Source organism: Pangasianodon hypophthalmus, chromosome 18 (assembly GCF_027358585.1).
Source record: "Pangasianodon hypophthalmus isolate fPanHyp1 chromosome 18, fPanHyp1.pri, whole genome shotgun sequence".
Taxonomy (NCBI): Eukaryota; Metazoa; Chordata; class Actinopteri; order Siluriformes; family Pangasiidae; genus Pangasianodon; species Pangasianodon hypophthalmus.
Window position 1 is genome coordinate 6,615,238 of NC_069727.1, and position 26,974 is coordinate 6,642,211.

The following is a 26,974-nucleotide window of genomic DNA, read 5'->3' on the forward strand; positions in this document are numbered from 1 at the left end:
TGTGGTTCTGGAGGTGAAACTGATCAGACTAGCGGTGAATGTCAAGATCTGCCATAACTGTATTATGCTAATATAATGAGTGCCATCATAGGAGCAGATTCACTATTTTTTTGTAGTTTGAGTATTTTACTTTCAGTTTGAGACCTGTCATTACAATCATTACAGTCATTACAATAAAATCAAAAGACAAGACACAGATGATCCCTTTTTGGAAACATTTAATGGTTCACGTGACAGGAATTCAGCACTCCATAACCAGGTCAGTTAAATATTAACAAATTTACAGTCATGAGGAATGTAAAAAAAATTCAAACACAAAAAGCAGCTCCTTAATAAAACACCCAACCTGAACCCCAATCTCAGTTCCCTAAAGCTCTCCCTGACAGACAAGGCAGCCACTCGATCCAGCCTCCGCCCTGTCTGCCATCAACCCCCCCAAGGCCCCCCGCCCCCATCAAAACCCCTCCCCCCGTTCACAATCTCTTACAGCTCGTCCTTCTCTGTGGCTTCCTGAAACACAAACACAAAGATGATGTCAGTTGTACAGAAATAACCTCTTCCTTTTTACTACCCAAAGCTAGGCACAAACCTTCAATTTCTGCAGTGTTACAAGCCATTAAAAAAAAAAAAAAAAAAAAAAAAAAAAACCCTCACCGTATCTTCTGCATCATCTGCTGGCACCTCTTCCTTATCCTCAGCCTCCTCTTCCTCTGCAGGTTCCTCAGGCTCCTCTTCAGGCTCTTCCTCAACCTAAGCGCACAGAAATAACATGGAATATTAAAAGTAGGACAAACTCCTGGTGTCTAATGTACTAGGGTGATGAACTGGCTTATACATGTGTATGTGTGTGTTGTACTCACCTGTTCATCTAGGTCAATATTCATGCTAAGCCTGAGCATGCGCTCTATCCTTTCTCCGTAGGCTTTGGTGTCAACCAGCTGGTAGCCTGAGCGCAGAGTGGCAGTCTCGAACAGCACCACTGCCAGATCAGAGGCTGTCTGGTCATCTTCATTAGTCTGTAAAGATAAAGCACTAATAATCAGAACTCCAATCAAAAATCCCACTGACTACTGAAACAGTATTTCTCTGTCTAAATGAAAGGATAAAGGTCAGAAACAAACTGAATCTCTGGTATTTAAATTATTTCCTATATTCAGAGTTGTAAACATTTTAATAGCCTTATTAATGAAGATATCTATAGAACACCACAGGTAGCATCAGATGTCAGAAATCAGTCATACTTACATGAACTCTCTTCAGCATCTCTTTAATGAGGGGGTGTTTGGGGTTGATTTCTAAAGTTTTCTTCTGACTTGCATAATAGCTGAAAAAAAAAAAAAAAAAAACATTCAATCAATCGAGTACGTTAAATAGAACAATCAAAATTCTTTAGGTGCATTTTTTTTTCCCCTTTGTTCCAATTTAACAGACAGACCAGCAATCTGCGAGCATATCATTAAGGAATAAAACACTTGGGGGCATGCTGTTAGAGGAAAATAATCAGGGACAAGATGGTGTGATACCGGTTGACATGAAGCAGAGTTACTGTTACCACGCATATTTGAAGTCGAATATTTTTTCAGTAACAACTTGTCCAGTGTTTTATTCCTCTTACACCACTGCAATATGCAAAGGCCTCTATTAGAACAAGTGCATTAATATAATCCTGTGATTTGCTGTGCAGCCAGCACCATCAGCAGAGCTGCTGCCAGAGCCAACCAATCAGAATTGAGAATTCAACAGCACTGAGGTATGACTGATTTTAAATCATCTCAAAGCTTTTTTTAATCAGGGCCCTTCCATATGCTTACTTTGTGGAAATGTCTTTTCCAGTCTGATAGGCCTGAGCCTTCATGATCCTCTCCATGTTTCCAGACCAACCGTACTGACTGGCCACCAGAGCGCAGGGAGAACTGGTCAGTCTCTGGGACAACACGGCTTTCTCAATCTGCAGGAGTAAACATCAGTTTGATTAATTACGCAAATCCTGGTATACTGAATACCACCTTATTCCAAAATTTCTGCGTTCAAGTTAATTGAGTAAATCCAAATTTTTTTATTTACAAACGATTGTGCTGTTTAAAAAGAGCTACGTGCTCAGGGACTGTACCTTATCTTTCAGGGCCTTGTCCTTCATCCATGTGGTGAGGGGTTCAAACTCCTTCTCCAGGGCTTCTCTCTTCTCCTTGGCCTTCTCACTCTCGTCAAATTTGACTCCTTCCTTGGCCACGTTCTGGAAGCGCTTGCCATCAAACTCGGGCAGCGCCTGGATGCAGTACTCATCCACTGGCTCGGTCAGGTAGATGACCTCGTATCCCTTCTTCAGGAGCTTCTCCACGAAGGGAGAGGACTCGGCCTATAATGGAAAACACATAAAACTTACTGACGCGTGAACAATGATCACATCTGCTTCTATATTTGGAGGTCTAACTTTGCATGCCCATGGAGGCATGGATATTATTTCTGCAGCTGACTACTTCTAAGCGCTTAACAATTGTTTGCTGACTAAGCAGCACCATCTGTGTGCTCACCTCCTTCCTGCTGGTTCCTGCCATAAAGTAGATCTTGTCTTGCTTCTCCTTCATCCTCTCGACATACTGCTCCAGACTGGAGAACCCCGATTCGCTGTGAGAGGTCTGGAAGCGCAGCAGCTTAGCCAACCTGGTTCTGTTTGAGTGGTCCTCAATCACACCCAGTTTGATGTTGGTACCAAACTCCTTCCAGAACTTGTCGTTGTACTGCTCCTCTGCGATTTTCTTGATCATGTCCAAAGTCTTGCGGACCAGCTTTTTGCGGATGACCTGAAAATGAGGAAGACTTCCATTTCAGCAAATATATATTAAATAATTTAAAAAGGGTACACTGTTAGCATAACAATGCTACTTCCTAGCTAGTACAAGCCAATTTACTGATATTATTCTAATTAATAACAAACACTTATTCTGAACATTGAGTCCAAGTGTGCTGATCCGTAGGCGGCTGGCCTAAGCTTTGGTTTAAAAGGAGTGGGAAGTTTAGGAGTGTTTGTGTGACTGGACAGCCTCTGGACCACTGTACATGATACAGCTATTAAAGTGAGACCAGCCTGTGACATTGGGTACCAATAAACAAAGATGTCTCTAGTTAAATTGCTACATTAAAATACTGACACTGAAATCTCTCAGATTTAACACATCATTTAGCTCCTCGTATTCACTCACTAAATTTCTTTTCACTTGGCACTGTGCTCCATGTTTGTTTTTCTCACTTTCCCCTGACCTGTGACCTGATTGGTTGGGAAATAAAAAGCTTTTGTCACTGAATGCGTTTTAAAAGCAGCCTCTTTCCATAGGAGAACATCTAAAACGTGAAGGGAAAAATACAAACGAGCGAGCTTCCATTTGCTTAGAAATGCAGGAAATGCAAATCTTGTGAATACAGCAGTGCAACAGTTCGAGTGGATTAGTCACCAATTCTCACCTTCAGCAGCTTGTGCTGCTGCAGAGTCTCTCTGGAGACATTCAGAGGAAGATCATCAGAGTCCACCTGAGGGCAGAGATCAGAGATTAAACTTAGCGTAAAGATCTTATAGCATAAAGTTATATATATAGGATTATATATGGCTAGGTTACAGCACTCACCACACCCTTGATGAAATTCAGATATTTGGGCATCATATCGTGGAAATCATCGGTGATGAAGACTCTGCGTACAAACAGCTGTAAGGGAGGAAGGTTTCGAGTCAGTAAGATGAGAAGTGCAAAGGTTTTGCATTTAAGCTTCCCCTATATGGCAAGTTATTATTATTATTCCCTATTATTTAGTTCACATCACAAGTTACCTTGATGAAGTCATTCTTCTTGGAGCCGTACTCATCGAAAAGACCTCTGGGGGCTGCTGCAGGGACGAACAGGATGGACTTGAAGGTGACCTCTCCCTCAGCTGTGAAGTGGATGTGACTCATGGGCTCTTCGCTATCCTGCATGATGAGATATTTATTTTTAAAATAAAATGCTAGAAAAGATGCTTTTTAAAAAGCCCATGTTAAATTTGACATAAGAGACTCACCCTTGAGAAGGTCTTGTAGAAAGCTTTGTACTCATCCTCCTCTACCTCCTTAGCTGGCCTCTGCCAGATGGGCTTGATGTCATTCATCAGCTCCCAGTCCCACACGGTCTTCTCCACCTAAACAATAAAAGACTTAGTGGGTGCAGAAAACATCTGTTCACATTTGAATTGCCAGCATAGATTTGGGATGCAGCCACCCCCCGCCCCCCATTTTAATTTTTTTTTTTTTTTTTTTTTTAACCTTCTTGGTCTTGGGTTTATCTTTATCCTCCTCTTCTTCCTCCACCTCAGCCTCATCTTCAGAAGTCTCCTTCTCTGCCTCCTTCTCAGCTTCCTCCTCCTCAATCGGCTCTTCCACTGTTTCAGTCTGAACAAAAACTTGACCGTGAGCTCACAAAATATTATGACTAAGAATTTTCTATAATTATATGTGTTTCTTTCTAGACTATGATGTCTGACCTTGCTGCTCCACACATAGATTGGGAAGTTGATGAACTGGGAGTACTTCCTCACAAGGTTCTTAATGGTCTCCAGCTCAAGGTAGTCAGAGGCTTCTTCTTTCATGACCAGACTAATAGAAAAGCACAAGAACAGTGTTAGCTTTATGCTTAAGTGACTGTCACAGCAATGCATTTCATTTGATTTCAATTTGTATAGAGCTTTTAATAGCAGACATTGTGACAAAGCAGCTTTACAAAAAGGATAAGTGATAAGTAAAGATTGAAGAAGAACCCCTGAATCAAAACGGAAACCGTGCTCTTCTGGGTGACACTGTACAGTGGGATTATAAATCAGTGTTCTTCCACAATTGTGTGCTACAAATTCAAACACTACGAAGTGTGTCTGAATGATGTTCAGTATGAGCATATTGTCAGTAAGAGTCCTGCGATGAGCACAAGAATGTCTTTATGATTACAGCAGGAGTTCTTAGCATTACTTACGTGATGGTGGTTCCTCTGCCCAGAGTGTTGCCTCGTGGGTCCTCGATGACCGAGAAGGAGTTTGAGTCGGACTCCCAGATGTGCTGCGTGCCGTTGTTGTGCTTGGATGTGACGATGACCTTGTCAGCCACCAGGAAGGCAGAGTAGAAGCCGACTCCGAACTGGCCAATCAGCTCAGAGGTGGACTGGCCTTCTGACTGCATCTCGGTCATCTTGTTGAGGAACTCGCTGGTGCCTGACTTGGCGATAGTACCCAGGTTCTTCACAAGTTCCTCTTTGGTCATGCCAATGCCAGTGTCAGTGATGTGAAGCATGTTCTTCTCCTTGTCCGACTAGCAAAGAAGAAATTTGGAGTCATTTTCTTGCCATTTACTGACTATTATCTGCACTACACATGTCACGCTTCATCTCATATCAGGATTGTCCACTGTAAAGGAAACTCTTACTGTCTGCTTTACATTATCTAATCTTGACTAAAATTTGGATCTCTTTGCAATGCAAAATAATACCAGATACCACACTACCATTCTCAGGTTTCAGTACTGAAAGCCCTACAACAGAGATGGTCCACAGAACACACCTTAATCTTAACAGTCAGCTCTTCATTCCCAGCAAGTGCATCTTCGTTGGTGAGAGACAACAACCGGATCTTATCCAGGGCATCAGAAGCATTAGAGATCAGCTCCCTCAAGAAGATCTTTGGGAAGAGATCAAAACAGAACAGGAAATTTAAGTTTACTTTTGTGCAAATAAGAAGCATTGAATAGTTATTTTCATGCATCTTTGCCTCACCTCTTTGTTCTTATACAGAGAGTTGATGATCAGTTTCATCATTCGGTTCACTTCTGCCTGGAAGGCAAACTTTTCCGATTTCTCCCGAAGTTCTTTAATCTGTGCTGCATTTAATCCATCGATTTGAATGGCTTCTTCCTCCCTGGTGAAAAATGTAAAGCAACAATGAACTTCAAATCCCAAGACATCTCGTTATGGTCATGATACAGAGGTAACCTGGCTATTTAATTCTTTGAAAAGCCTTATATTTAATCTGGAGATTATAAAGAGATTACGTAGGCTCATATAAGGGCTTTGCGCAAATTTTTATTTTTTTTTTCCCCCCCTGAAAAATGCCTAGAGCAGTTGGACACAGCTGTGGGCTGTAATGAGTGCAATTACAGGTTTATGACACTAACCTCTGAACAACTTCATCATCTGTCCTGGATCCATCTCTGCTTTTGCCCAGGTCCTCCTCAACTGTACCATCAACATCAACTTCATCGCCTGCCTTAACAGATGCTGTAAGAAAACAAGACAATACATATATGAACATAGGAAATGACTGAAGGCCCATAATAAGCAGGAGAAAATATCAGGAAAGGTAAGGGAAAAAACAAACAAACAAAAAAAAAAAAAAACAGAAAACAAATTTCAAATGACACTTCAATGGATCATCATGGCTGTGATTCACCTGATTTAACACCTGAAATCTGTTTTCAGTTACATGAACCATTAATGAAACCCTAACATAAATCATCACCAAAACCCCACTATATAATATAAACTCAGTAATATATTGAATGAATGTTAACTAGCATTACTTCTCTTCCCATTCAAGCATTCTCCAGAGAAAGTTAGCAAGCTAACTTGCTAAACTAGCCTAGCTAGGAAGACTCTCAGCAGGCTAACAAAGAAACTCTGGAGTTGGGATGTTACACAATTTTCAAAAAGGTTTAATATTATTCTATAAGTTTATTTAAAACAGGTTAAAAAGGCAGAACCGGGTGAAGTGTATGAAGAACCGTGTCAGCTTGCTAGCTAGCATTTCTGAGGAAACTTCTAGAAGCACATGCAAATGAAGCCAATCTGCAGCTTCCTCAAGATGCACCAAAATATAAGTTACATTTTAATTCTGTATTTATAAAAAGCTAACATTCCTGCTAATTCATGCTCATATTCTTTATTACATTAAGTTACACACTGACTTAAATAATCGCTTGACTTTATCTCCATGCCACTGATGCGCCTATATTAAGCTTGGTCAAGTTCAAGGCTACATACAACGCTAATAAAATATATATATATACATAACGTTACTTACTGAACACAAGAAGTGCACAGAGAAGCCCTAAGATCCACAACCGCTTCATTTTGGAAGCAGAAACGTGTTATAACACACTACCGGACTGTTTAAAGCTATTAACACGCACCACTCCCCTGCAAAGCCTCAAACTGCAGCTGCAAAAAAGACAGAAGTCGGCTTTATCATATTCTGGATTTAGAGGCGATGCGCGAGCGAAGCCGACCAATCACAGCTCCCCACGCACAACACTGCACCAATCACAGAGCGAGTTGCAGCCTCGCTTGACCAATCGCCGCTTTACATGTCCGATTTCACGTGGTCAAATCGTGGCCGGTCCGGATTGGCTCAGGTGTGTGTCAAACACACGCTGCTTTCAGACGCCTCTGATCAGGAAGCGGTTACAGTTTCTGACAGGGGCGGCGACGAATTAATAAAACTGATCTCAAATGAGCGGTGGGCGGATTTCTTCTTTCAAATCCGCCATTTCTGGGTTTGGGACATCCGGGTCAAGCACATCCGTTTTCACCTCAATAACCAGCTGTTGCCATGAGCTTAAACTGTGATTAAGGAAGTGGGAGAGCCAACAATGTGGGAACATTACTGTCTAATCCTCAACACTGATGTAATGAAAATGTGATTGAAACAAGTTTTCAGTCCTGATGCCTTAATTCTCGATTCTGATTGGTCAGAAAGTGTTGATTAATTTTCTATAACAGCAGCTCTGACAATAATTACAGCTACAGTATAAGTCATAGATTTATATTTTCTAATACATCATTTCTGTAGTAATAAACTACGCAGAGACTTGTACGATGGTGGACGATCTACATAATCTAAGACTTCTTGTTCTTCTTCTTTCGGCTGCTCCCGTTAGGGGTCGCCCCAGCGGATCACTGGTCCTTGTAGTTGATTTGGCACAGTTTTTACGCCGGACGCCCTTCCTAACGCAACCCTCCCCAGTTTTATCCTGGCTTGGGACCAGCACTGAGAGCGCACTCTTGCACGCAACTCCAGTGGCTGGGGTTGGTTATCTGGCCAGGAATCGAACCCAGGGTGCGCCAAGGCCTAATCACTAGTCCTCTAGGGACCCCTACATAATAAGAATAATGATAACGATATATAAAATAACAGATTATGAAACATGTTTTTCATTCGCTCATAGCATGTAACACACACATGGCTAAACAAAACATCTGCTCTTACTTACTACTGTTCAATCTACTCAATTTTGCCAGATCCACCGCTCATCTCACCAAGTCTCACAAGTATCTTTGTGCTTTGTGACACTGTCTTGCTGGAAGTGGCCAGGGGAGGACTGGGGTAAAGGGCAGATGCACATGGTCAGCAGTAATGCTTGGATGAGCTAGGGACTTCAGACACTCAGTTGGTGCTGAGGATCCAGATGTGTGCTGGGAAATCTTTCCCAGCACCACAGTACCACCGCCTCTGACCTGTGCTGTTGACGCGGGGCAGATTGGCTCCACAGACTTGTGCTGTTGACACTGTTTTGAAATTGAGTTTTTTTCCAGTCTTGGACTGTTTGGTTTCAGTGCCCACAGTAGCCTTGGGTTCTTGTTTCCAGCTGACAGGAGTGGAGCTGTTGTAGCCTGCCTGACTCAGGGTTCGATGCTGAGATGCTTTTCTGCCCACAGAGCTGCTGCTTGCTGGGTGTTTTTTGATTTTCATGCTGCTCTGGGTGTACTTCAGAGACTGTTGTTCCTGAGGTTCCCAGGAGAGTCGGGCGCTGACAGCTGTGCCGAGATCGGAGTCATGTGGTTGGCTGACTGGATGATACATGGATGGACGAGTGTACAGGTGTTCCTGGTGGAGTGGATTTTTGTTTGTACTGTCTGCAGTACTGTACTGATTGTACTGTATTTTTCTATAACCAGCTCTTTCCTCACTCCTTTTTCAGCAGTACTTACTAGCCTTTTGCTGTTGCGGATCAACAGAATAGCTGCAGCAACTTTAATCATATCTTCCTTGTAGCTCTGGACACAACTGCCTCTCTATGGAAATTACATAATTTCCTCACCCATGTCAAGTCAAGCTTATTTATAAAGCCTCTACTGGTTTAGTGTAAGTCTACCTAGAGTTGCATTAATTGAAAACTTCGAACAAGACACTTGCTAACAATATGCAAATGAAATCATGCTAAATTGATTTTCATACATTAATGTTTTAAATAATATAATACAACTGTTCACTGCTAAGTCAGGTATAATGGCTGTAAAGTGAGCCAAACACGCAGGACGAATAAGGGCAGATAAGTGTAAGTTCCTTTACTCCACACTCCATTGATGTCAATCTGCATGTTAAGATAACATATCTCTATATTTTCCATTGAGGCCTGACATTCCTATTTAGCAGTGTGAGCTAAGCAGTACTCCCAGCTAAGAACTGAAGTTGTGGCACCTGGTGCAACAGAAAAGCGTTTATGCTATCACTGGGAGACTGCGAGTTTAAATCTGCAAATATTGTAATTAGTGAGTGAAAAATTGAAGTGAGCGTACTTGAACACCAGCACAATGTCACAATTACAGCTCAGGAACTTACATTTTTCTATAATGAGCCCTGGCTTTCTGTGTCAATAACAAAAAGTCATGGCAGCCAAGAATACGAAAGTCACATGTAAAGCAGACGGTAAGATATATGCAGTAACTTTGCAGTAACGCTTCCATTTTTTTTCCCCCAATTTTCACATTTTCTTTTAGTAAGGTTAAGTAAACTTCTTGCCACTGATGATATGGAAAAAAAGTAGTTTTCATTTGCTGTCCATTTTTTTCCTACCAAAACCACTTGGACACACACCATGTCATAATCACCACCTCTGAACTCATAAGCACGAATTTCCGAGGAAGACTTGAAGGTAACATTAAAGAACAAAATTGGCCATGCTCTCTGTGAGCTCATGTATGTGGAAGAGGGCAGACAGCACTTTCCTCAGAGTGTGTTACGCTGCCCTGTGATGCAGCATGAGCAGCAGTTTGAAAAGGCTCTGTGGGCTGGCTTCACGTGTCTCTGAGGAAGCACGTGTTAGCCTTCACCCTCCCCTGTTGGATAGGGGAGAGCTGGCTGGTGGGTCTAGTCTTAACCAACAAGGCCATTTTTACTTTATAATTTTTATTTTATTTTTTTTGCATTTTTTACTGAGTCAGACTTGAGTAATACAGCCACCACTTTGAGTGTTACATGCTGCCCCAGTCATATTTTAATCATTGGCCCGTCTCTACTCATACGATTAATTAACACTATTAGCTTTTATGCATTAGTAGCCATGTTAGCTGTCAGTGTTGGTTAATTTGTGAAACATCTATAACCCAATACTTGTCACACTGTATCTTAGAACTTTTCGGTAATAGAGCCTGTGATCTACAAATTACGGCTGAAGTCCAGGTTGTGGCCTGAGTTGTGACGCAGTTAACTCTTTTCTCCTCAGACCTTCTCATTTACTTCAAAAAGACTAAAGAAGCAGAAACAGTATTTGCCAGGATTATCAGAATCTAAAAGGTCTTATGTCCATCACTGTCCAATTTAGATGATTTCTCATGGACGATCTGCTCACAATGCACTAAAAGAAGAATTTAAATCCATACTGAAGTTTTTTTCAGTGTTGGTTTTAGCAGATATGCAGAATGAAGGTTTCTATTTCAAGTAGCACAGAGGAAGACCAGCTGATAAACGGAAATAGATAAGCGTGTACAGTTTGCATAAAAACATAATCATGCATGCACAGGAGATATGATAAGATGGTGGCTATGTAGTGTCCTTGCTTATGGACAATGGCAATATATGACGGAATCATTTTCTTGTTGCAGAAAAAAACTGGAAAAACTGAAGAAACTAATTTCATTTTTTCACTTAATTTGTAGATTAACTATAAAATAGTGGTGCATTTTCCTTTTTTCTTTCCATGAGGGATGCAAATCTTTGCAATCAACTGTATCTCACACCTCAGATGTCAAGCTTAGTCCTCTGAATGGAAACTTTATGTAATATGGAATAAAACACTTGGGGGCATGCTGTTATAGGAAATAATCAACGACAGGGTGGTGTGATGTGACCCGATGTGAAGTGGAGTGACTCTTACCACCCTGATGTTGATTATTTTCCAGGAACGGTGCATCCTGAACTGTTTTATTCATGTTTATACCACAACAATTTACCAATGATTTACAAGTTATCACTTATGTTATAGCAGTTATACACAGTTCACACCTCACCAGCCTCTTTCTTTTCTCAGGAAGTTAATTAGACAAAAAAATGCAGCTTGACATGTCTCAAAGTCTCTCAAGTGTCTGAAAAAATTAATGTTACAAAGCACTGACACTGGAGACTCCTTCTCTAAATGTAAAAAATACCTCTTTACAGAAAACATTATCGTATCACTGAATATAACTCTTTGTTAAATAACAACAAAGAATCTGTGTATTATTAGATTCAGATTATGCAAAATGTCCATCATACAAATCCCTATGAATGAGCTGTTACTATAGAAACAGTAAAGTGTTAATATGAACTTTGCAGCCAGAACTATTGTCAGAGCTGCTGTTATAGAAAATTAATCAACACTTTCCGACCAATCAGAACAAAGCATTCAAGAGCACTGTGTATAAAATGATACGAGACTATGATTCAACATCCAACAATTCAACATGTGAGTGTTTTACTGTTGATTTATGGAAAAAATATTCTTATAAAAATGATTAAATGCAAGAATGAATGAATGGATGGATGGATGGATGATAATGGACTTGGATTAAATTTTTGTTGCTGGTGTGTGTGTGTGTGTGTGTGTGTGTGTGTGTGTGTGTGTGTGTGTGGCCCTCTTGTGGCTGTATTCTACTGTTACACAGATGTGTTCAGTGCTGAAGTTCAGATTTCCCTCCCAGCTGTTCTGTCTTCTGTAAACCTGGTAAGTAACTGATGGGAAATCAGAAACAGTGCTGGACTGCAGCCCTGAAGAACCGGAAATGACGACTGATCCCTCTGGAGAGCAGCTCTGTAATGCATACAAAGTTGCAGGATACACCCTTATTTAATTTACTCAGAGCTAAAGTGAAGCTCTCTCCTGGTGTCTGGCTGAAAGAATGAAAATGCACCTCTATTTTACATTTCTCTACAGAATACATTTCCATGTTCATATCACTGAGAAATATTATTTTCACTGTTCATATTATAGACACTTACTTGTGATAATAAAAGAATAGCTCCACAGTTCGACTCTGAAATGTTTTGTGGGTATCAGCTTTTGAGAGTAGGGGTGTACAGTTTTTCTGCTTGTATGTATATGCCTTTATGCAGGTGTAAATGTATGCTGGGAACCTGTTTAGAGGTCCATTAAGATCTAATAACAACCCATAGATTGATCTTTTTTATTTTTTATTATCTTTTTTAATGCTAAGATTATAGCTCATAGTAAAAGAGGCAGATTTAAGGCTCATACACTACCTAAGCCTGTTCACTATGGAGGAATTAATTAATAAGTTAAGGGAGAAAAGAAGGAAGGAAGGAAGAAAGGAAGGAAGAATGGAAGGAGGGAAGGAAAGAAGGAAGGAAAGAAAAAAGAAGGACGGAAAGAAAGGAAAGAGGAAAGTAAGGAAGGAATGTAATGTATTTCTTTATTTTCTTTCTTAACGCATTCAATAAATAAAAAAAAATTAAATTGTTCGAAATATCCGACTTTTATTTTGAAATAAAAGACGCGTCGGTGCACAATCAGGAAGTGACGTTGCAGAAGGCGTGTCCACAGTGCGCGTGGCTATCATGGTTGTCTCAGCGTTGGTCTGAGACAGCACTTAAAAGAGGAACATTTACAAGAAAAAACTATGGAGGCTTCAGTCACTGAAGGCCTGCAGTCCTGCCAGGTACAGTGTGCGGAATGGCGTGTGTATTTACCCTTCTGACGAGCTCGAGAGTGTGGAACGCGTTTGTGTTCACAGCGTTTATAAATCTCTTTATAAATATTTAATAACGGTGGCTGCTAGAAAACAAGTTTAACATGTAATATAAGTTGACCCAAACGTGGTCGCTGTTAAATTTGTATCTGGTGAGGGATAAACCTAAAGGTCGCCATGTTACCGCGGACACGCACGTGCGTGGGGAAAAAATATAAAGTTGCGTTCAACAAATGTTAAGCGAAGCGGTCTTTCTACTCCATCTCCTGTATGCGTTCCGACAAATCCCGCCTCCTCCATTACGATTGGCTAAGAATTCATACTTATAAACAGAACACCAATGAAACGTGGCTGTTCAGAAGACGCGGCATACGCTTAGCCAATCATATCACAGGAGGCGGGACTTGTCAATTTTACGTATGCGAAGAATTTTTTATTTGTATTTTTTTTTTATATAGCAACTTTGCAAAGTGCTGTATAAAAATATTAAAAATATTTTAAAATATATAATTATTGTTATATTATTTTAAAATAATATATTTGAATAATACTTTGATAATTAATTAATCAACAAGCATTCAGAGTGACCACTCCCTTTTGTGTATTTTTTTAATTCCAGTGTGAAGTGGAAGCAGTTGACAAGCTGTCGACTGAGCATGAGAAACCAGGCGAATGTCGCGCAGAGAGCGCTACAGCTCCAGCTGAGCTGCAGGGCCATGAAGTCGGACCTGATGCAGGTGTCACAGGGCTGATTACACAAGTGGAGGCAGGCGTGTCTGTGTCTGGGACTGTGGAGAAAGACTCTGTGGGCCATGAGGTTGTTTCTGAGATGTGTACAGCGGAGATCATTCCAAACCTGAATGAGGCGATGGAGACGTGCGTGTCTGAACAGGACAGAGATCAGCACCCTGACACTTCCAGTGGGACTGTAGAGAAAGATTCTCCAGGCCATGAAGTCGTACCCGAGTCAGGACCAGCAGAGCTCACCCCAAAGCGCCACGAGGAGATGGAGATGAGTGTGTCTGAGCAGAACGGAGATCAGCACCCTGCCACTGAGAAGACGACTGTAGAGGGAGATACAGTGAGTCCTCTCCTTGGAGGAGGAGGATCTCTGGCTCTGCTGAGCATGCAGTATAGAGAAGAGAGCTCAGATGAACTCTCAGAGAGGTGAAAGAGCACAAATCACACACTCTTTTCTTAAAAAGAGTCTCCCACAAAAGGTGCTATGTTCTAAGTTGTTTACCACTTCTAGATGTAAATATCAGGAACTGAAAGCTGAAATTCTGAGTCTCATATTCATCTTTTGATCTCAAACCCAAAAGGCTTCTGTATATTGCAAAAACAAAAGAATTGGCCATGCTGTTCCAATACTTTTGGAGGAGAATGTCTGTCTGTGTCTATAGATAGATAGAGGGAGAGAGTGTGAGAGTGAGGGTGTTCTTTTTCTTTAAGCTGGGGGTGAAAACTTTTGCACTCAACTCCAGGCATTGTTATTTATGTATCAACCACCATTATAAGGCTACAGTGTTATTCTCTCAGTGTTGTGATATGATATTTGTGGTATATAGATGACAATTATACATGTTATAACCCATGACATTTTTATATATTTCTTTTTAGTACTGCTTTTTCATATATTACATAAACAATAGCATGTAAGCCTAAAATAATATGCTTTCTTGTTTATCAGTGAATCAGACTCATCTTCGTCTACATCTTCCTCATCCTCGTCCTCCTCATCTGACCACGTTATCACGGTGATAAATGAACTTGAGCAGGATGAAGATGAAGACGGTGTTGCTCCCGGGAGAAAAACAGCACCAGTGAGAACTCAAGATGAGCTGCTTATTGAGGTGAGCGAGCGTGCGCAGTGTTTTCAGAATCAGCTCTGTATGTGCAGCAGATCATGTATAAAATACACTCAAATTGGATGACAAAATCCTGTTTGGTAGAAATGTAGAGCTGTCATCGCTGTTAAGAAGTCATTTTGGACTGAATTGTGTGTAGGACCTTCCTGCAGTGGAAAATCTGACCATCAGCCTTCCTGAAGGCACCGACATGGAGCCAGTTGGAATCATCTCAAGCATCGTGGATCAACTCGGTATTTTTACAGCGATCCAAATCTATAAATCACATTTTAGAGATAAAACTGATCCTACAGTTGCCATGGTTACAGTGTGACCTGGCTCACTAGCTCCATGAGTGATCATAGGAAACATTATGAACGAGGAAGTTACTTCCAGATCTCATAATCTCATATTTGTCTCATTTTCTAGTTATTATTGAGTCTAAAAAGGACACTCCACCCCTGAACGACGACAGCATCTTATTCAACAAGGACAGGATGTCTGTTGGCAGGGTACGTTCTCTACTCATAAATTTGATATGCTTTTAGGACTTTTTTCCTGAATGACATGACCAGCTGTGAGGTTAAAAAAACCAACCTTTCCTTTGTCTGATCGCTGCGCGTCGAGCGACTGATTAAACAGAATCTTTTGATCTTTTTTTTTCTCTCCTAGGTGTTTGAAGTCTTTGGTCCGGTGTGCCAGCCGTATTACATCCTGAGATTCAACTCTCAGGAGGAAATAGAACAGAGGGATCTCAAAATAAGGGAGCCGGTTTACTTTGCCCCCAAAATCAAAGACTTCACCGAGTACATCTTTGTAGAACAGATCAAGCAGTGAGTGACACATTTTATAGATCATGTTGCCTGTTTCTGAATTTTAGCCTTATAGAGGTTTTTATTCCTTTTTAGTTTTTCCATTTGTTTGATGTTCTGATTTTTTATGACTGCAGAACTAAAGGATCTGACGCTTCTTGGAAAAACGACCAGGAGCCTCCACCAGAGGTAAATGTGATGCTTTTGTACGCTCATTAGTCACTTCTGAAGTGACGGTGATTGGCTGTGGAAGGGCAATGTCAAGGTCTTCTAGTTCCAAACACACCTGATAACTGTAGGAGCAGGCGGGATTGAGTAGATGGGATTGGGTTAAAAAAAAAAACAGTCCTTCACTTCTAATTGGGACTGGAAGTTAATAAACGTTGAAACTAAGGATACATCGATATCATTTGTTTTCAGATTAAGTATGAGTACACATACTTAGTATTAATCACTCCACCATCTTGGGTCATTTTAGTTAGCTCTATTTATGTTGGTTGCTGCCGTGTGAGTATGCCATGTGCACTTGGGTTTTATGTTTTAGCTGTTATAGAGATTAATTAATATCATAAATAGAGAGTGTGAAGGTGGTCGACCTGAGTGTGCAGAGCAGTATGAATGAACATGGTCATGAAAAAGCAAAGTGTAGAAAAGAAATGCGCATGTCTTAGTACTCAGTGCTCGCAGAACTGAAGTGCTCTCATGTGCAACAGTTTCTCTGCACACTCGCTTCACTGCTCCACGCTCAGGAACACCTTTGTATCCACATGTGTTGGTCTTATTTTTTAAATGAACATGCTCACTGATACTCCAGTGTGCTCTCAGATCAACCACTCTATATTAAAGATAGACCTAAGATGTTTTATCAGGTTACTTATGTTGTAAGAAGCTGTAGAAGCTCTTCTTGAGATTTACACGACACACAGTATGCAGTCTGCTTTGAGTTGATTGCCGTCATTAATCGTGAAATATGTGCAGATCTCTGTCGTTTGATGTCGTCTGGTCATACATGACAACGTATACTACTTTTACTTCACTTACCATATGGGACGTTGGTATAGGAGCATTTTTTTTATGAGTGCGAGTGAATGAGCACCGTATCAGACTGGTACCTGCTACCAGTATCTGATTAGATACATCTCCATGGTGACTGGGTTAGTGCTACCTGAACAGAAATGGACGTAGTTCGTATAATTTAGCTCTTAATCTTATTCCTCATGCAAATGTAAATAACTAGGTCTGGACAGCCGAGAATTAGTCCAGAATGCTAAGTAGTGATTAGTGAGTTTCCGTCTCTGGTTTTTAGAGAAGCTATTGGACTGTGGCTGTGTGTGTGTTTGTGCAGGCCCTGGATTTCAGTGACGATGAGCAGGAGAGAATGGCCAAGCAGAAACTGAAGAACCAGAGGAGACCACCGCAGCAGAAACAAGAAGAGTCAGACTCGGGTGAGCCACTGCTCATTACCTGACACCTCTAATAAACCCTGCTCTGTACCTCACTATTAGATGACAAATATAACAGTTTATTTACAATAGCATCTAGTTTCTGGAACATTCTCTCAAACACTATTCTCTCAGCAGACAGTGAATCCTCTGCCAGTAGACCTCCACCTCCCCCAAGGAGAAAACCCCGGCAGAACAGGAACTCGCCGCGCGGCCGGCCTGCGCATCACGAGCATCATGGTGGCTTCCACGCCAACTATCACGCCAATCCTCACTTTCAACAGGACTTCATGCACCACCCTCCTGACCCATACAGACCTCCGTTCCGAGGTCGTGGGTACCCTCCCTTCCCCCGCGCCCCACCTCCTCACATGGGCATGGACCCCTGGCACCCCTGCCCTTACCCAGGACCCATGTTCTACCCTCCACCACCTCCTCCACCCCCTCCATCAAACTAACAGAACAGAACTCTCTCAGAGCTGGAGTGACTGAGAGCTGATGTGGAAATGAAGAGGTTTTTACTGAAACTTCATTAAAATGTCACTGTGGATGTGGATAGGAGAAATTAATGGAACATTTAAGATGTTTTTTTTTTTTTTTTTGTAATTCTTTTGGGTGTGTTTCAGCAGTCTTACACAGTCTTCAGAAATAACGGTACCAGTCTGTACTTTTCCTTGTCGCTATGGCTGTAACCGAATACTACTATGTTATTTGGAATGAACAGATAATTTGTTGTAAATGGATACAGAATAGGAGGCATTTTTTTTGTTTTTCTTTTTTTCTTTTCTCCTTACAGGACATCTGGTTCCGACTAGAGGTGTGTATCGGGACTGGGAACCCACAGGATGGAACAAACAAGAAAGTATTAAAATAGGGTTAGGACACACCCACGTTGGGATTAAATCTGAATACAGATACAGACTTTCATCTTTTGTACCTTTAGTATGTATCTTTCACCTGGAAATATGAATATAGTGTACCTTTAAGAATAATTCAAGATGCATAAATGGACCTTATAAGGACCACTGAGGTATCTTTAAAAGCTTTACTCTAAAAGCTGATTAAAGGTACAACACATGCACCTTCCCAGGTTATTAAAAAAACATGTTAAAGTACAAAAGATGCACACTTGATGATATCACTCCACCGACAAGGAAAGTACAGATAAATCAGACAATCTCTGCATTGGAAAATTTGCAGTTTATCCTTTTTATTTTTTTTTTAAATTAAAATAATGAGGCCTCATTACAAGTAGTTTATTTTTTACATGTGTACACAGCATCAAACTCTCTTTAAGAAGTACTCCAGTGTTTTACAAATTAATCTCTGCCACAATATGTAGTGTATATCTGATTACCATGGACAAGAACTGAGACAATAAAAAACCTGATAAAATTTTACAAGGAAGTCTAAAAACAGTCGCTAAATTCTGTCAGTAAACTTTTAAAATGTACGGCTATATAACACAAATGCAAAACTACACCATTTACAGTACAGGAAATATTACAAAACAACATATTTACAGAAGTCAATATTTGGGGAGAAAATCTTACCAAAGCTGTTGTCATTTTGTTCAATTTTATTTATGCAACACTGAAACTACACAGTAAAAAGTAATTCTGGTTACCTAGATAGTCCATAAAGTTTATTATTTGTGTGCGTTCTTGCAGAAAAACACCAGATATGTTGGTAAAACAGCCACAAATTTCTTAGAGGGAGAATCATATGGATTTGGAGCTTAAATTTCACAAGGTTATGTGTTGTACATAAATGTTTTTTGGCAGAATTCAACCACTGCCCTTAGATTTCCATGATAATTGAGTTCGACTTGAACAGTTTTTTTTTTTTTTTTTTTTTTACCATAGTATGGGGAAATTAGTAATCCATTGAAATTACACATGCTGCACCTGTGTTAGAGAAAGTTTAATTAATTTAAGGTCTTGTCTAAGAGTTTTTGGTTGTATAACTGGCTCTATTTCAAACACTTTTCAAGCAGTTTCAAGTGATCTCACCTTCATGCTTCTGCAGAATACATATTTCTAGTGTGCTAGAAGCTAGATTCTTTTGCAATATTTAATTGTAAGTGTTGTCAGTACATGGCTCTGAAACAGAAGCCTGAGGGCATATAAGATTTTTATTTAGGCTCATGCTGATATCATGGTAGTCAGTCAGTACTGTAAAACATTTCAGCAGAAATTGGCAACTTTCCAGCTCACTCATCACTTTCTGCTTTGGTCTGCTCACTGAGAAAGAAAGAGAGTCCAAATTCCACCTTCCTACTGCACTACAGTACATCTGTGTAGTGTTTCTTCCAAGGATAAGTCAGAGTGCCATGATGTTTAATATGGGCCTGAAGTATCGGATCCTCTACCGAGAGGTTGTCTGTATTGGAATGATGGATCTGGTATCAGCTAACACTCACAGCTCTGATCTCATTTTTTCTAGTGTTGGTCATTGTTGTTCCAGCTGTGAACATATATCAGGGTCACAGGGACATTTGAGTTTCCATTAGAGTGGTCATGTGCAGCTGGGTCTTGGCAGCAGATTTACTCCTTCCCGTGGAATTTGGGCCTTCTGAATGGAAAGTGTGGGTCTTGTTTGTGACGAGAGCTGTTTGAAACAGGAAGGAGCTTAGTGCTGTTTATCTCACGACAGCATATTGACTTTTTACTTGGGCTTCCTCATAAACACCATGATGAATGTGTGTGTATGTTTGTGAAAGTAATTTTAAATGAGGTTATTGTTTTGTTGCGATAGCAACAATGTACACAGGGACTTGTATATTGGTTGCTCCACATAAATACATTTTAAAAAGTGTGCAATTGTTGCTATGGTGAATTTTTCTGTAAGGAGTGGTCTATTTAGCATTTATGGAAGGAGTCTCCAGTGTCAGCACTGGAGAGGTACACCTGTTCCTTTAGGTTTTCAGACACAGGAAGGTCTTCAGGAAGGTTACAACACGAAACCTTGAACAAGACCACTCCAAATCCATCCATCCAGGGGATCCTGGAGCAACCCATCACAGACACAATTGCACACACACACATGCACACACACAAGAGCCAGTCAGCCGACAATGCATGTCAGGGGGAGGAAATCATCAGATTTGAGACCTACTGGAAACCTGTGGTCTGAACTGAAGAGTCCACATGCATAAAACTAACAATATAAAAGAGCCTGAAATGTTGTGCATGGAGAAGTGGACCAAAATCCCTCTATAATCATCTCCAACCTTGTGTGACATTACAGCAACATGCTCATTGCACTAATCTCTCTAGGGCAAGATTAATATTAATTGCCAGTATATTTGAAATGAGTTTTTTTTTTTTGAAACAATGCACTACTTAATTTATGCTTGAATGAAAATATTATATTGAAATAAAACAATAAATTGTCTCCATCTCTTGAAGCTCAAAATATCACTCACTGCATGTGTTATTTATTTGTTCATTTCTGCTTGTTTCTATTTCTAAGGGTGCCAATAATTCTGGAGCTTGTTATCTTCTATTCTGAGTTGATTTTTTTATGCTGATCTCAGTGACCTTAATACACGGAGAGAGAGAGAGGGAGAGAGAGACGGATGTTTGGATGAAGAAGGGCAGCAGAAAGAGAAAGCATCCAGCTAAAATAGTTACAAGTGAAGAGAGGAGAAGAGCAGGGAGAGAAAGGGGGAGCAAAAGAGCTGAAGGGACGGAGTGACTGAGAGAGAGAGAGAGAGAGAGAGAGGTGGAGAGGAGGAGACTGGGGAAACGACAGAGAGAGGTAATGAGCACCGAGCTGCAGGAGTATTAGCTGTCAGCCTCGTGAGCTGTAGATCTCATTAAAGGTGAGTATGAGAAAGCTATTTGTGTGTGTGTGTGTGTGTGTGTGTGTGTGTGTGTGTGTGTGTGTGCGTGTGTGTGTTGCTGCCAAGCAGTCGATGATGCAGTACATTGTTTTGGCTTTGTTTTGTCAGAGAGACGGGATGAAGAGAGGAAGGTGGACGCACAGAAAGGCTTAGAGTAGAATGAAATAAATCATTTGTTCAATTGTTTTTTTTAAATACTTCCATCTCAGACATGAAGACATATGATCTAACTCTGTGTGTGTGTGTGTGTGTATCTGTGTTTGTGTCTTTCTCTCAGGATGAAGCGACCATTGAGGCACAGTGTGTGTGGAGCCTAAGGTTCCCTCCGAGGCATTTTGTGTGTGTGTGTGTGTGTGTGTGTGTGTGTCTTTCACAGTCCTGTGGCTCTGCTCCTGCTGCGTCGGATCCTTCACGTGTGTAGACGTTTCTGATCCCCCTCCATCCCCCCTCACGTTGCTACGACAACCATGGACTGCGGACTGCGTCTGCCTCCTGTCATCGAGGAGGTCATGGACGCTGCAGGTGCGTGTGTATGTGTGTGTGTGTGTGAATTTGTAGTGTGTGCTTACAGGTGCATATTGTTTTGTCTAGGGCTGGGAGACGATACTAATAATACTTCTGTTGTTGTGTCTCTGTCTCTCTCTGTTTTTTTGCTCATGTTCAGTTGGTGAGCATGAGAATCATGGATTGAATTCAGAGGAGTGAATCTGTGTTAAAGTTTTCTGTGGTGTGGTGATAAATCGTGGCGTTGGTGACGTGATGCGATCCTAGAAAAAATGAATGCATGCCATCATTAAGCAGTTAAGCTAGTAAAGTAGAGGAAGACATGGTAGGAGATGAACACACAAGAGACAGATAAAAAGCCAGAGAGTCAGCAGGAGAGAGCCAGACGGCCAGTCAGTCTGTAGTGACACGTTTCTTGCTTATGACTCAAAGCAGATGGCTGGGCATGCTGAGTGTGAACTGCACCCGGCAATATAAAAGAAAATATTGGTCATAATAAGCAATGAGTGTCCATTTCAGCATCACTGTAGTAATCAGCAGTGTGGAAGACATTATCAGTTAGTCTGTGTACAATATGTATGAATATGTGTTGTTGCTCCTGCTGTGTCTCACTGGACTGATCAAGTTCTGTCTTAAAAGTTTGCACATGAATACCGCTTTAAACATAACTACAATTTTAAAGGGAAACTCCACCCTCAAACACATTAAATATTTTTATGAAATATCAAATATTTGTGATGTGTTTAGGTGCTAATTTGTTGTTAGCTGGTGTTGTATTTTCATTATTCATGTGAGAAATTAGCAGTTGTGTGCCACAGTGACATCACAGTGGAACATTGCTGTCACAGTTACAATGGTGTTTAATAGGGAATTAAATTTAAATGATCTTAGACATTTCAAAAGAGACGCTGGGCAGGTCTTCTTTTGTCACTGACCATTTTAGACAATGTTCAACTTCTTACTAATGAACATAGAAGTAGTGGAGATAAAAACGTTGGACTCAAGGGTCCAGAATGCAATGCAGCTATACGGCGCACTTGCGCTCAGTTATAGCAGGTAATAGGTTTAGCTAGTTAGAGATCTGTGAGATGATGTACATGGCAGCATTAGCATGAAAATTAAAGTCTTGGAAGCTGATCTGTTTGAACAGAGTGTACAGATGAGGAGGAGAGCTGGACAAACTAAAGGACTAAAGCACCACTGCATTGCTCTCTTTATGCAGAGATGAAGCGAGGACTAAATCCCACTGACACCAGCAGGTACTCAAATGGCATTGTGGGTAATATAGAAAACTGAAGTGAAACCAAAATAAAACTATACCAACATGTTGACGAAAGAAGTTTAAACTAAAAATTCACCCAAGAATTTCATTACAGAATAAATCTTAGATGCAACATGTTATTTATAAAGATTGATATGCGAGTCGTTCTGGATGGATTTTTCCTTTCCTTTAGACAGCTAGACAGCTAGAATATTATTATACACTGTGAGGAGCACAATGCCTTAACCTGTCAGGGGGCCAAGCATTTTGGTTGCATTATGCATGTTTACAATAAGGGGAAACGTTAAAAAAGACGCTAAGACAAATTAGCCTAACTAACTTGCTAACTGTCTAAAATAATAAAGTGCCCTTGAAAACAAAAACCTTTGTAATTATGCCCTCATATCTGAAAAACAGGAACATCTGAGGAGCTGATAAGGCAACACAACATCAGCACAGCAGTGGCTGATTTGTTTTTACAGGGACCTTTTGGAAATATAGTGCATGTGTGGTCATTTCCAATTTGCATATTTATAGAATCTGGATTTCTTGTTGAGGGAAAAGTGTAGGCGCTTCTAGTGTGTTTTTTAAAACCACTCAGTCCAGAAAGTTATTATTAAATCTAGGAATGTGCATGTTCTTCAGAGCAAGTTTTGGGTGACTTTGGGTGAACAGTCCATCAGCTAAGCTAGTTTCTGCATACAGCAAGTGTGTTTCAGTATAAACTATGCTGAGGATACAAGGCAAAGCTCTTTCTTTTCTACAAATCCCACTGCGAGCTGATGCTCGGCCCACGCTTTCTGCTCTGTCTCAACCCCATCTGATTTCCATTCTATCCAAATCCAACTGCACTGACATTACACAGGCATAACACTGTGATATACAGCATAACTGAGATTAATTGAGGAAGAGATGTAGATGGGAAATGTAGATAGGCTCAGAGAGGGTGAGAGGCTAAGGTAAAGAGGAACAGAAAACTCTATCATTGTCGAGAAAACAAAGTAACAAATGTACGCCCAAATGAAATGGCACTGGACAAGGAAACAGTAATCGAACTATTGGAGCCGAAAGCTCTTAAGAACCTGCCTCATTTTCCTAATGCATGGTGTGGAAATAATAACAATCATGGAGGATTTTACTGTGGTACTTCTGGTACTTTGAGAAGTCAAATCCTTCAGCATCTACACCCAGCACAGATATACTGTATATTGTTATAGACAATCAGATACAACAGGACTGATCCATTTTTATTGCTTTTAATTCAGTATGTCTAGCTGCTTTTACATGAAGTTTCCTTAGCAAGTAGCTAACAAGTGTAGCTCCAATTTGTTGCAGTTAGCAGCAGAATGGTTTTCTCATCAAACCACTGATTCAAGGCTGACAAATTTGATTTCGCTATTAATTTCACTTGACAATCCTTTATACTGTTCTACATTTATTTTAATGGCAGCCATGAAGAGAACCATGAAGAGAGGTAGCCAAGTCTTAATAACTTAAAAACAAGTAGACTTATAAATAATTGCTCAAAAAATGAGCTAAATATTTTGTACACATTTAAATAAGGAGCTTAATATGTAAAAATCTGTATCTGAGGCTGTCTTTAGCTAAAAAGTTTGATCCCATAAGTCTTTTTTTCCAACTTAAACACCCATATATTCTTTCTTTTCTGTGTTCCAGCTTCCAAGAAATTTGACTGCTAAATTTATACGTAGCTTTACATTTATATAGAGCTCCATTCCTTTCTGGAGGCGGCTGCTTTAGTAGCCATAGCCTTTAACGATCCTTTTCCTGTGTCACTTAACCAAAAACAACCTTGGAAAGAATCCCGTGTGAGACTCCCTTCAGGATTTGCGTGCTTGTGTCTGTGACGTTTGTTTGCTAGTCTATCAACTTACCTAAGGTTAGATCTTAAACTAGCGGCATCTATTGTTCTGGCTAAAAATAGACCACCGTTGAATAATATAACTAGGTACATAGCTAAACTTAGTGGTTAGCAAGATAGTTTATAACAAGTTAGCCTCATAAGCTAGCTACAGTCAGGTCCATAAATATTGGGACAGTGACACAGTTTTGGTAATTTTGCCTCTGTACATCACCACAGTGGATTTGAAATGAAGCAGTCAAGATGTGACTGAAGCATAGACTTTCAGCTTTAATTCAAGGGGTTTAACAAAAATATTGCATTAACCGTTTAGGAATTACAGCCATTTTTTACAGAGTTCCTCCATTTTCACAAGCTCAAAAGTAATGGGACAAACTAATATAATCATAAATATTAGGATTATTTTTATTACTTGGAGGTAAATCCTTTGCAGTCAATGACTACCTGAAGTCTGGACCCCACGGACATCACCAAATGCTGAGTTTCCTCCCTTGAGATGATTTGCCAGGTCTTTACTGCAGCCATCTTCAGTTGCTGCTTGTTTGTGGGTCATTCTGCCTTCAGATTTGTCTTCAGTAAGTGAAAGGCAGCTCAGTTGGGTTGAGGTCAGGTGACTGACTCGGCCATTTAAGAACATTTAATTTCCAAGCCCTTGGGCTGCTTTCACAGTATGTTTTGGGTTGTTATCCATCTGTACTGTGAAGCACTATCCTATCAGTTTTGCAGCATTTGACTGAATCTGAGCAGAAAGTATAGCTCTGTACACTTCAGAATTCATCCTGCTACTTCTATCAACAGTCACATTATCAATAAACCCCAGTGACCCAGTTCCATTGGCAGCCAAACATGCCCATGCCATAACACTGCCTCCACATGTTTGACGGATGATGTGGTATGCTTTGGATCATGAGCCCTTCCTTTCCTTCTCCATACTTTTCTCTTCCCATCATTCTGGTACAAGTTAATCTTGCATCAGAACTGGTCAGGCTTTTTTTTAGAGGTTTTTTAGCAAAGTCTAATCTGGCCTTTGTGTTCTTGAGTGTTACCAGCGGTTTGCATCTTGAGGTAAACCATCTGTATTTACATTCATGAAGGTGGCTCTTGATTGTAGACTTTGACAATGATAGGCCTACCTCCTCCAGAGTGTTCCTGACTTGGCTAGATGTTGTGAAGGGGTTGTTCTTCAATAAGAAAAGAATTCTGCAATCATCCACTTTAGTTGTTTTCTGTGGTCTCCCAGGCCTTTTGGTGTTGCTGAGCTCGCCAGTGCATTCCTTCTTTTTAAGAATGTATCAAATTGTTGATATGGCCACTCCTAAAGTTTCTGCTATCTTTCTGATAGGTCTGTTTTGGTTTTTCAGCCTAATGATGGCCTCCTTCACTTGCATCAACACCTCTTTGGATGGCATATTGAGAGTTCCCATGAACAGCTACCAAATGCAAATTCAACACTTGGAATCAGCTCCAGACCTTTTATCTCCTTAATTTATCATGATATAAGGAGGAAACAGGCCACAGCTGGCCATGAAACTGCTTATCAGTCAATTGTCCCATTACTTTTGAGCCTGTGAAAATGGAGGAACTCTGTAAAAAATGACTGTAATTCCTAAACGGTTAATGCAATATTTTTGTTAAACCCCTTGAATTAAAGCTGAAAGTCTACGCTTCAGTCACATCTTGACTGCTTCATTTCAAATCCACTGTGGTGGTGTACAGAGGCAAAATTACCAAAACTGTGTCACTGTCCCAATATTTATGGACCTGACTGTACATAAGCTCTGGGGTTGTGTAATGGCAGTTTAATTTTAACACACAGAACAATATCCACTTTTTAGCTAGCTGTGCCAAAATAGGCTAAGTTTCCTCAGAGGAAAGGTGTCTTACAGATTGGATACCTTCTCATCATGTTTACAAGAAGATTCTATATGAACGACCTACTCGTTTCATCGGCAATGAAATTTTCTGATACCCGCTGAGTTGTAACACAATGTTTATGTTTCCTACTATGTCAAAGCCCGTAGAAATTCAATTAATGCTAGGATGCTAAGTGCAGTTGCAGTGTAGTTTTAGTCTGTCTGAGTCTTTTCTTAACAATTTATGAATATATCTGAGGTAAATGTTGACATTCCTGATAATTTTGTTTATTTCCATTGCCTTTCTGCCTTTACATTGTTTGTATAAACAACTTAATGGCTCCATGCTAGCTAGTCTATCTTGAATATCATATTGCTCAGTTGTCTAGTAGCAGTGTACACTCCTGGGCAAAAAAAAAAAAAAAAAATATATAAATAAAAATAATAAAAATATATAAATAAAATAAAATAAAATAAAAAGGGCCAAGCCCAAAATGGCAAAAATATTAAGCTTTTAATGGTATTAACAACAAATCAAGCTTAATATTTGCTATTTTTGCCCAG

General features: G+C 40.3%; 3 protein-coding genes across 8 annotated transcripts in view; 2 read left to right on the forward strand and 1 right to left on the reverse strand.

Annotated features, from left to right (window-relative positions):
- Positions 1-201: 201 nt before the first annotated feature.
- Positions 202-7,242, reverse strand: hsp90b1 (heat shock protein 90, beta (grp94), member 1). The gene is made up of 18 exons (XM_034313254.2): positions 7,084-7,242; positions 6,179-6,281; positions 5,781-5,922; positions 5,569-5,685; positions 4,989-5,320; positions 4,507-4,618; positions 4,289-4,414; positions 4,048-4,164; positions 3,821-3,958; positions 3,621-3,698; positions 3,460-3,525; positions 2,532-2,801; positions 2,111-2,356; positions 1,812-1,948; positions 1,246-1,324; positions 861-1,016; positions 655-750; positions 202-510 (listed from the first exon to the last, which is right to left on the reverse strand). The coding sequence occupies exons 1-18, from the start codon at positions 7,130-7,132 to the stop codon at positions 484-486; spliced, it is 2,391 nt and encodes a 796-aa protein (XP_034169145.2). The 5' UTR covers positions 7,133-7,242; the 3' UTR covers positions 202-483.
- Positions 7,243-12,790: 5,548 nt separating this feature from the next.
- Positions 12,791-20,404, forward strand: naf1 (nuclear assembly factor 1 homolog (S. cerevisiae)). The gene is made up of 9 exons (XM_026922730.3): positions 12,791-12,932; positions 13,582-14,129; positions 14,653-14,815; positions 14,970-15,063; positions 15,239-15,321; positions 15,482-15,642; positions 15,759-15,810; positions 16,967-17,066; positions 17,202-20,404. Exons 1-9 carry the CDS (start codon positions 12,894-12,896, stop codon positions 17,519-17,521), a joined length of 1,560 nt encoding a protein of 519 aa, XP_026778531.2. The 5' UTR covers positions 12,791-12,893; the 3' UTR covers positions 17,522-20,404.
- A 294-nt stretch (positions 20,405-20,698) lies between these two features.
- Positions 20,699-26,974, forward strand: part of LOC113532238 (coiled-coil domain-containing protein 136) — a 46,901-nt gene continuing 40,625 nt past the window's right edge. The window contains exons 1-3 of one of the 6 annotated variants that reach the window (XM_026923521.3): positions 20,703-20,889; positions 21,019-21,064; positions 21,188-21,432. In XM_026923521.3, the coding sequence (XP_026779322.3) occupies positions 21,378-21,432 (55 nt within the window). In that variant the 5' untranslated portion in view covers positions 20,703-20,889; positions 21,019-21,064; positions 21,188-21,377. Of the gene's footprint in view, positions 20,890-21,018; positions 21,433-26,974 lie in introns of all 6 variants that reach the window. The other 5 variants (XM_026923522.3, XM_053241813.1, XR_008304772.1 and 2 more) reach the window with 5 other exon arrangements.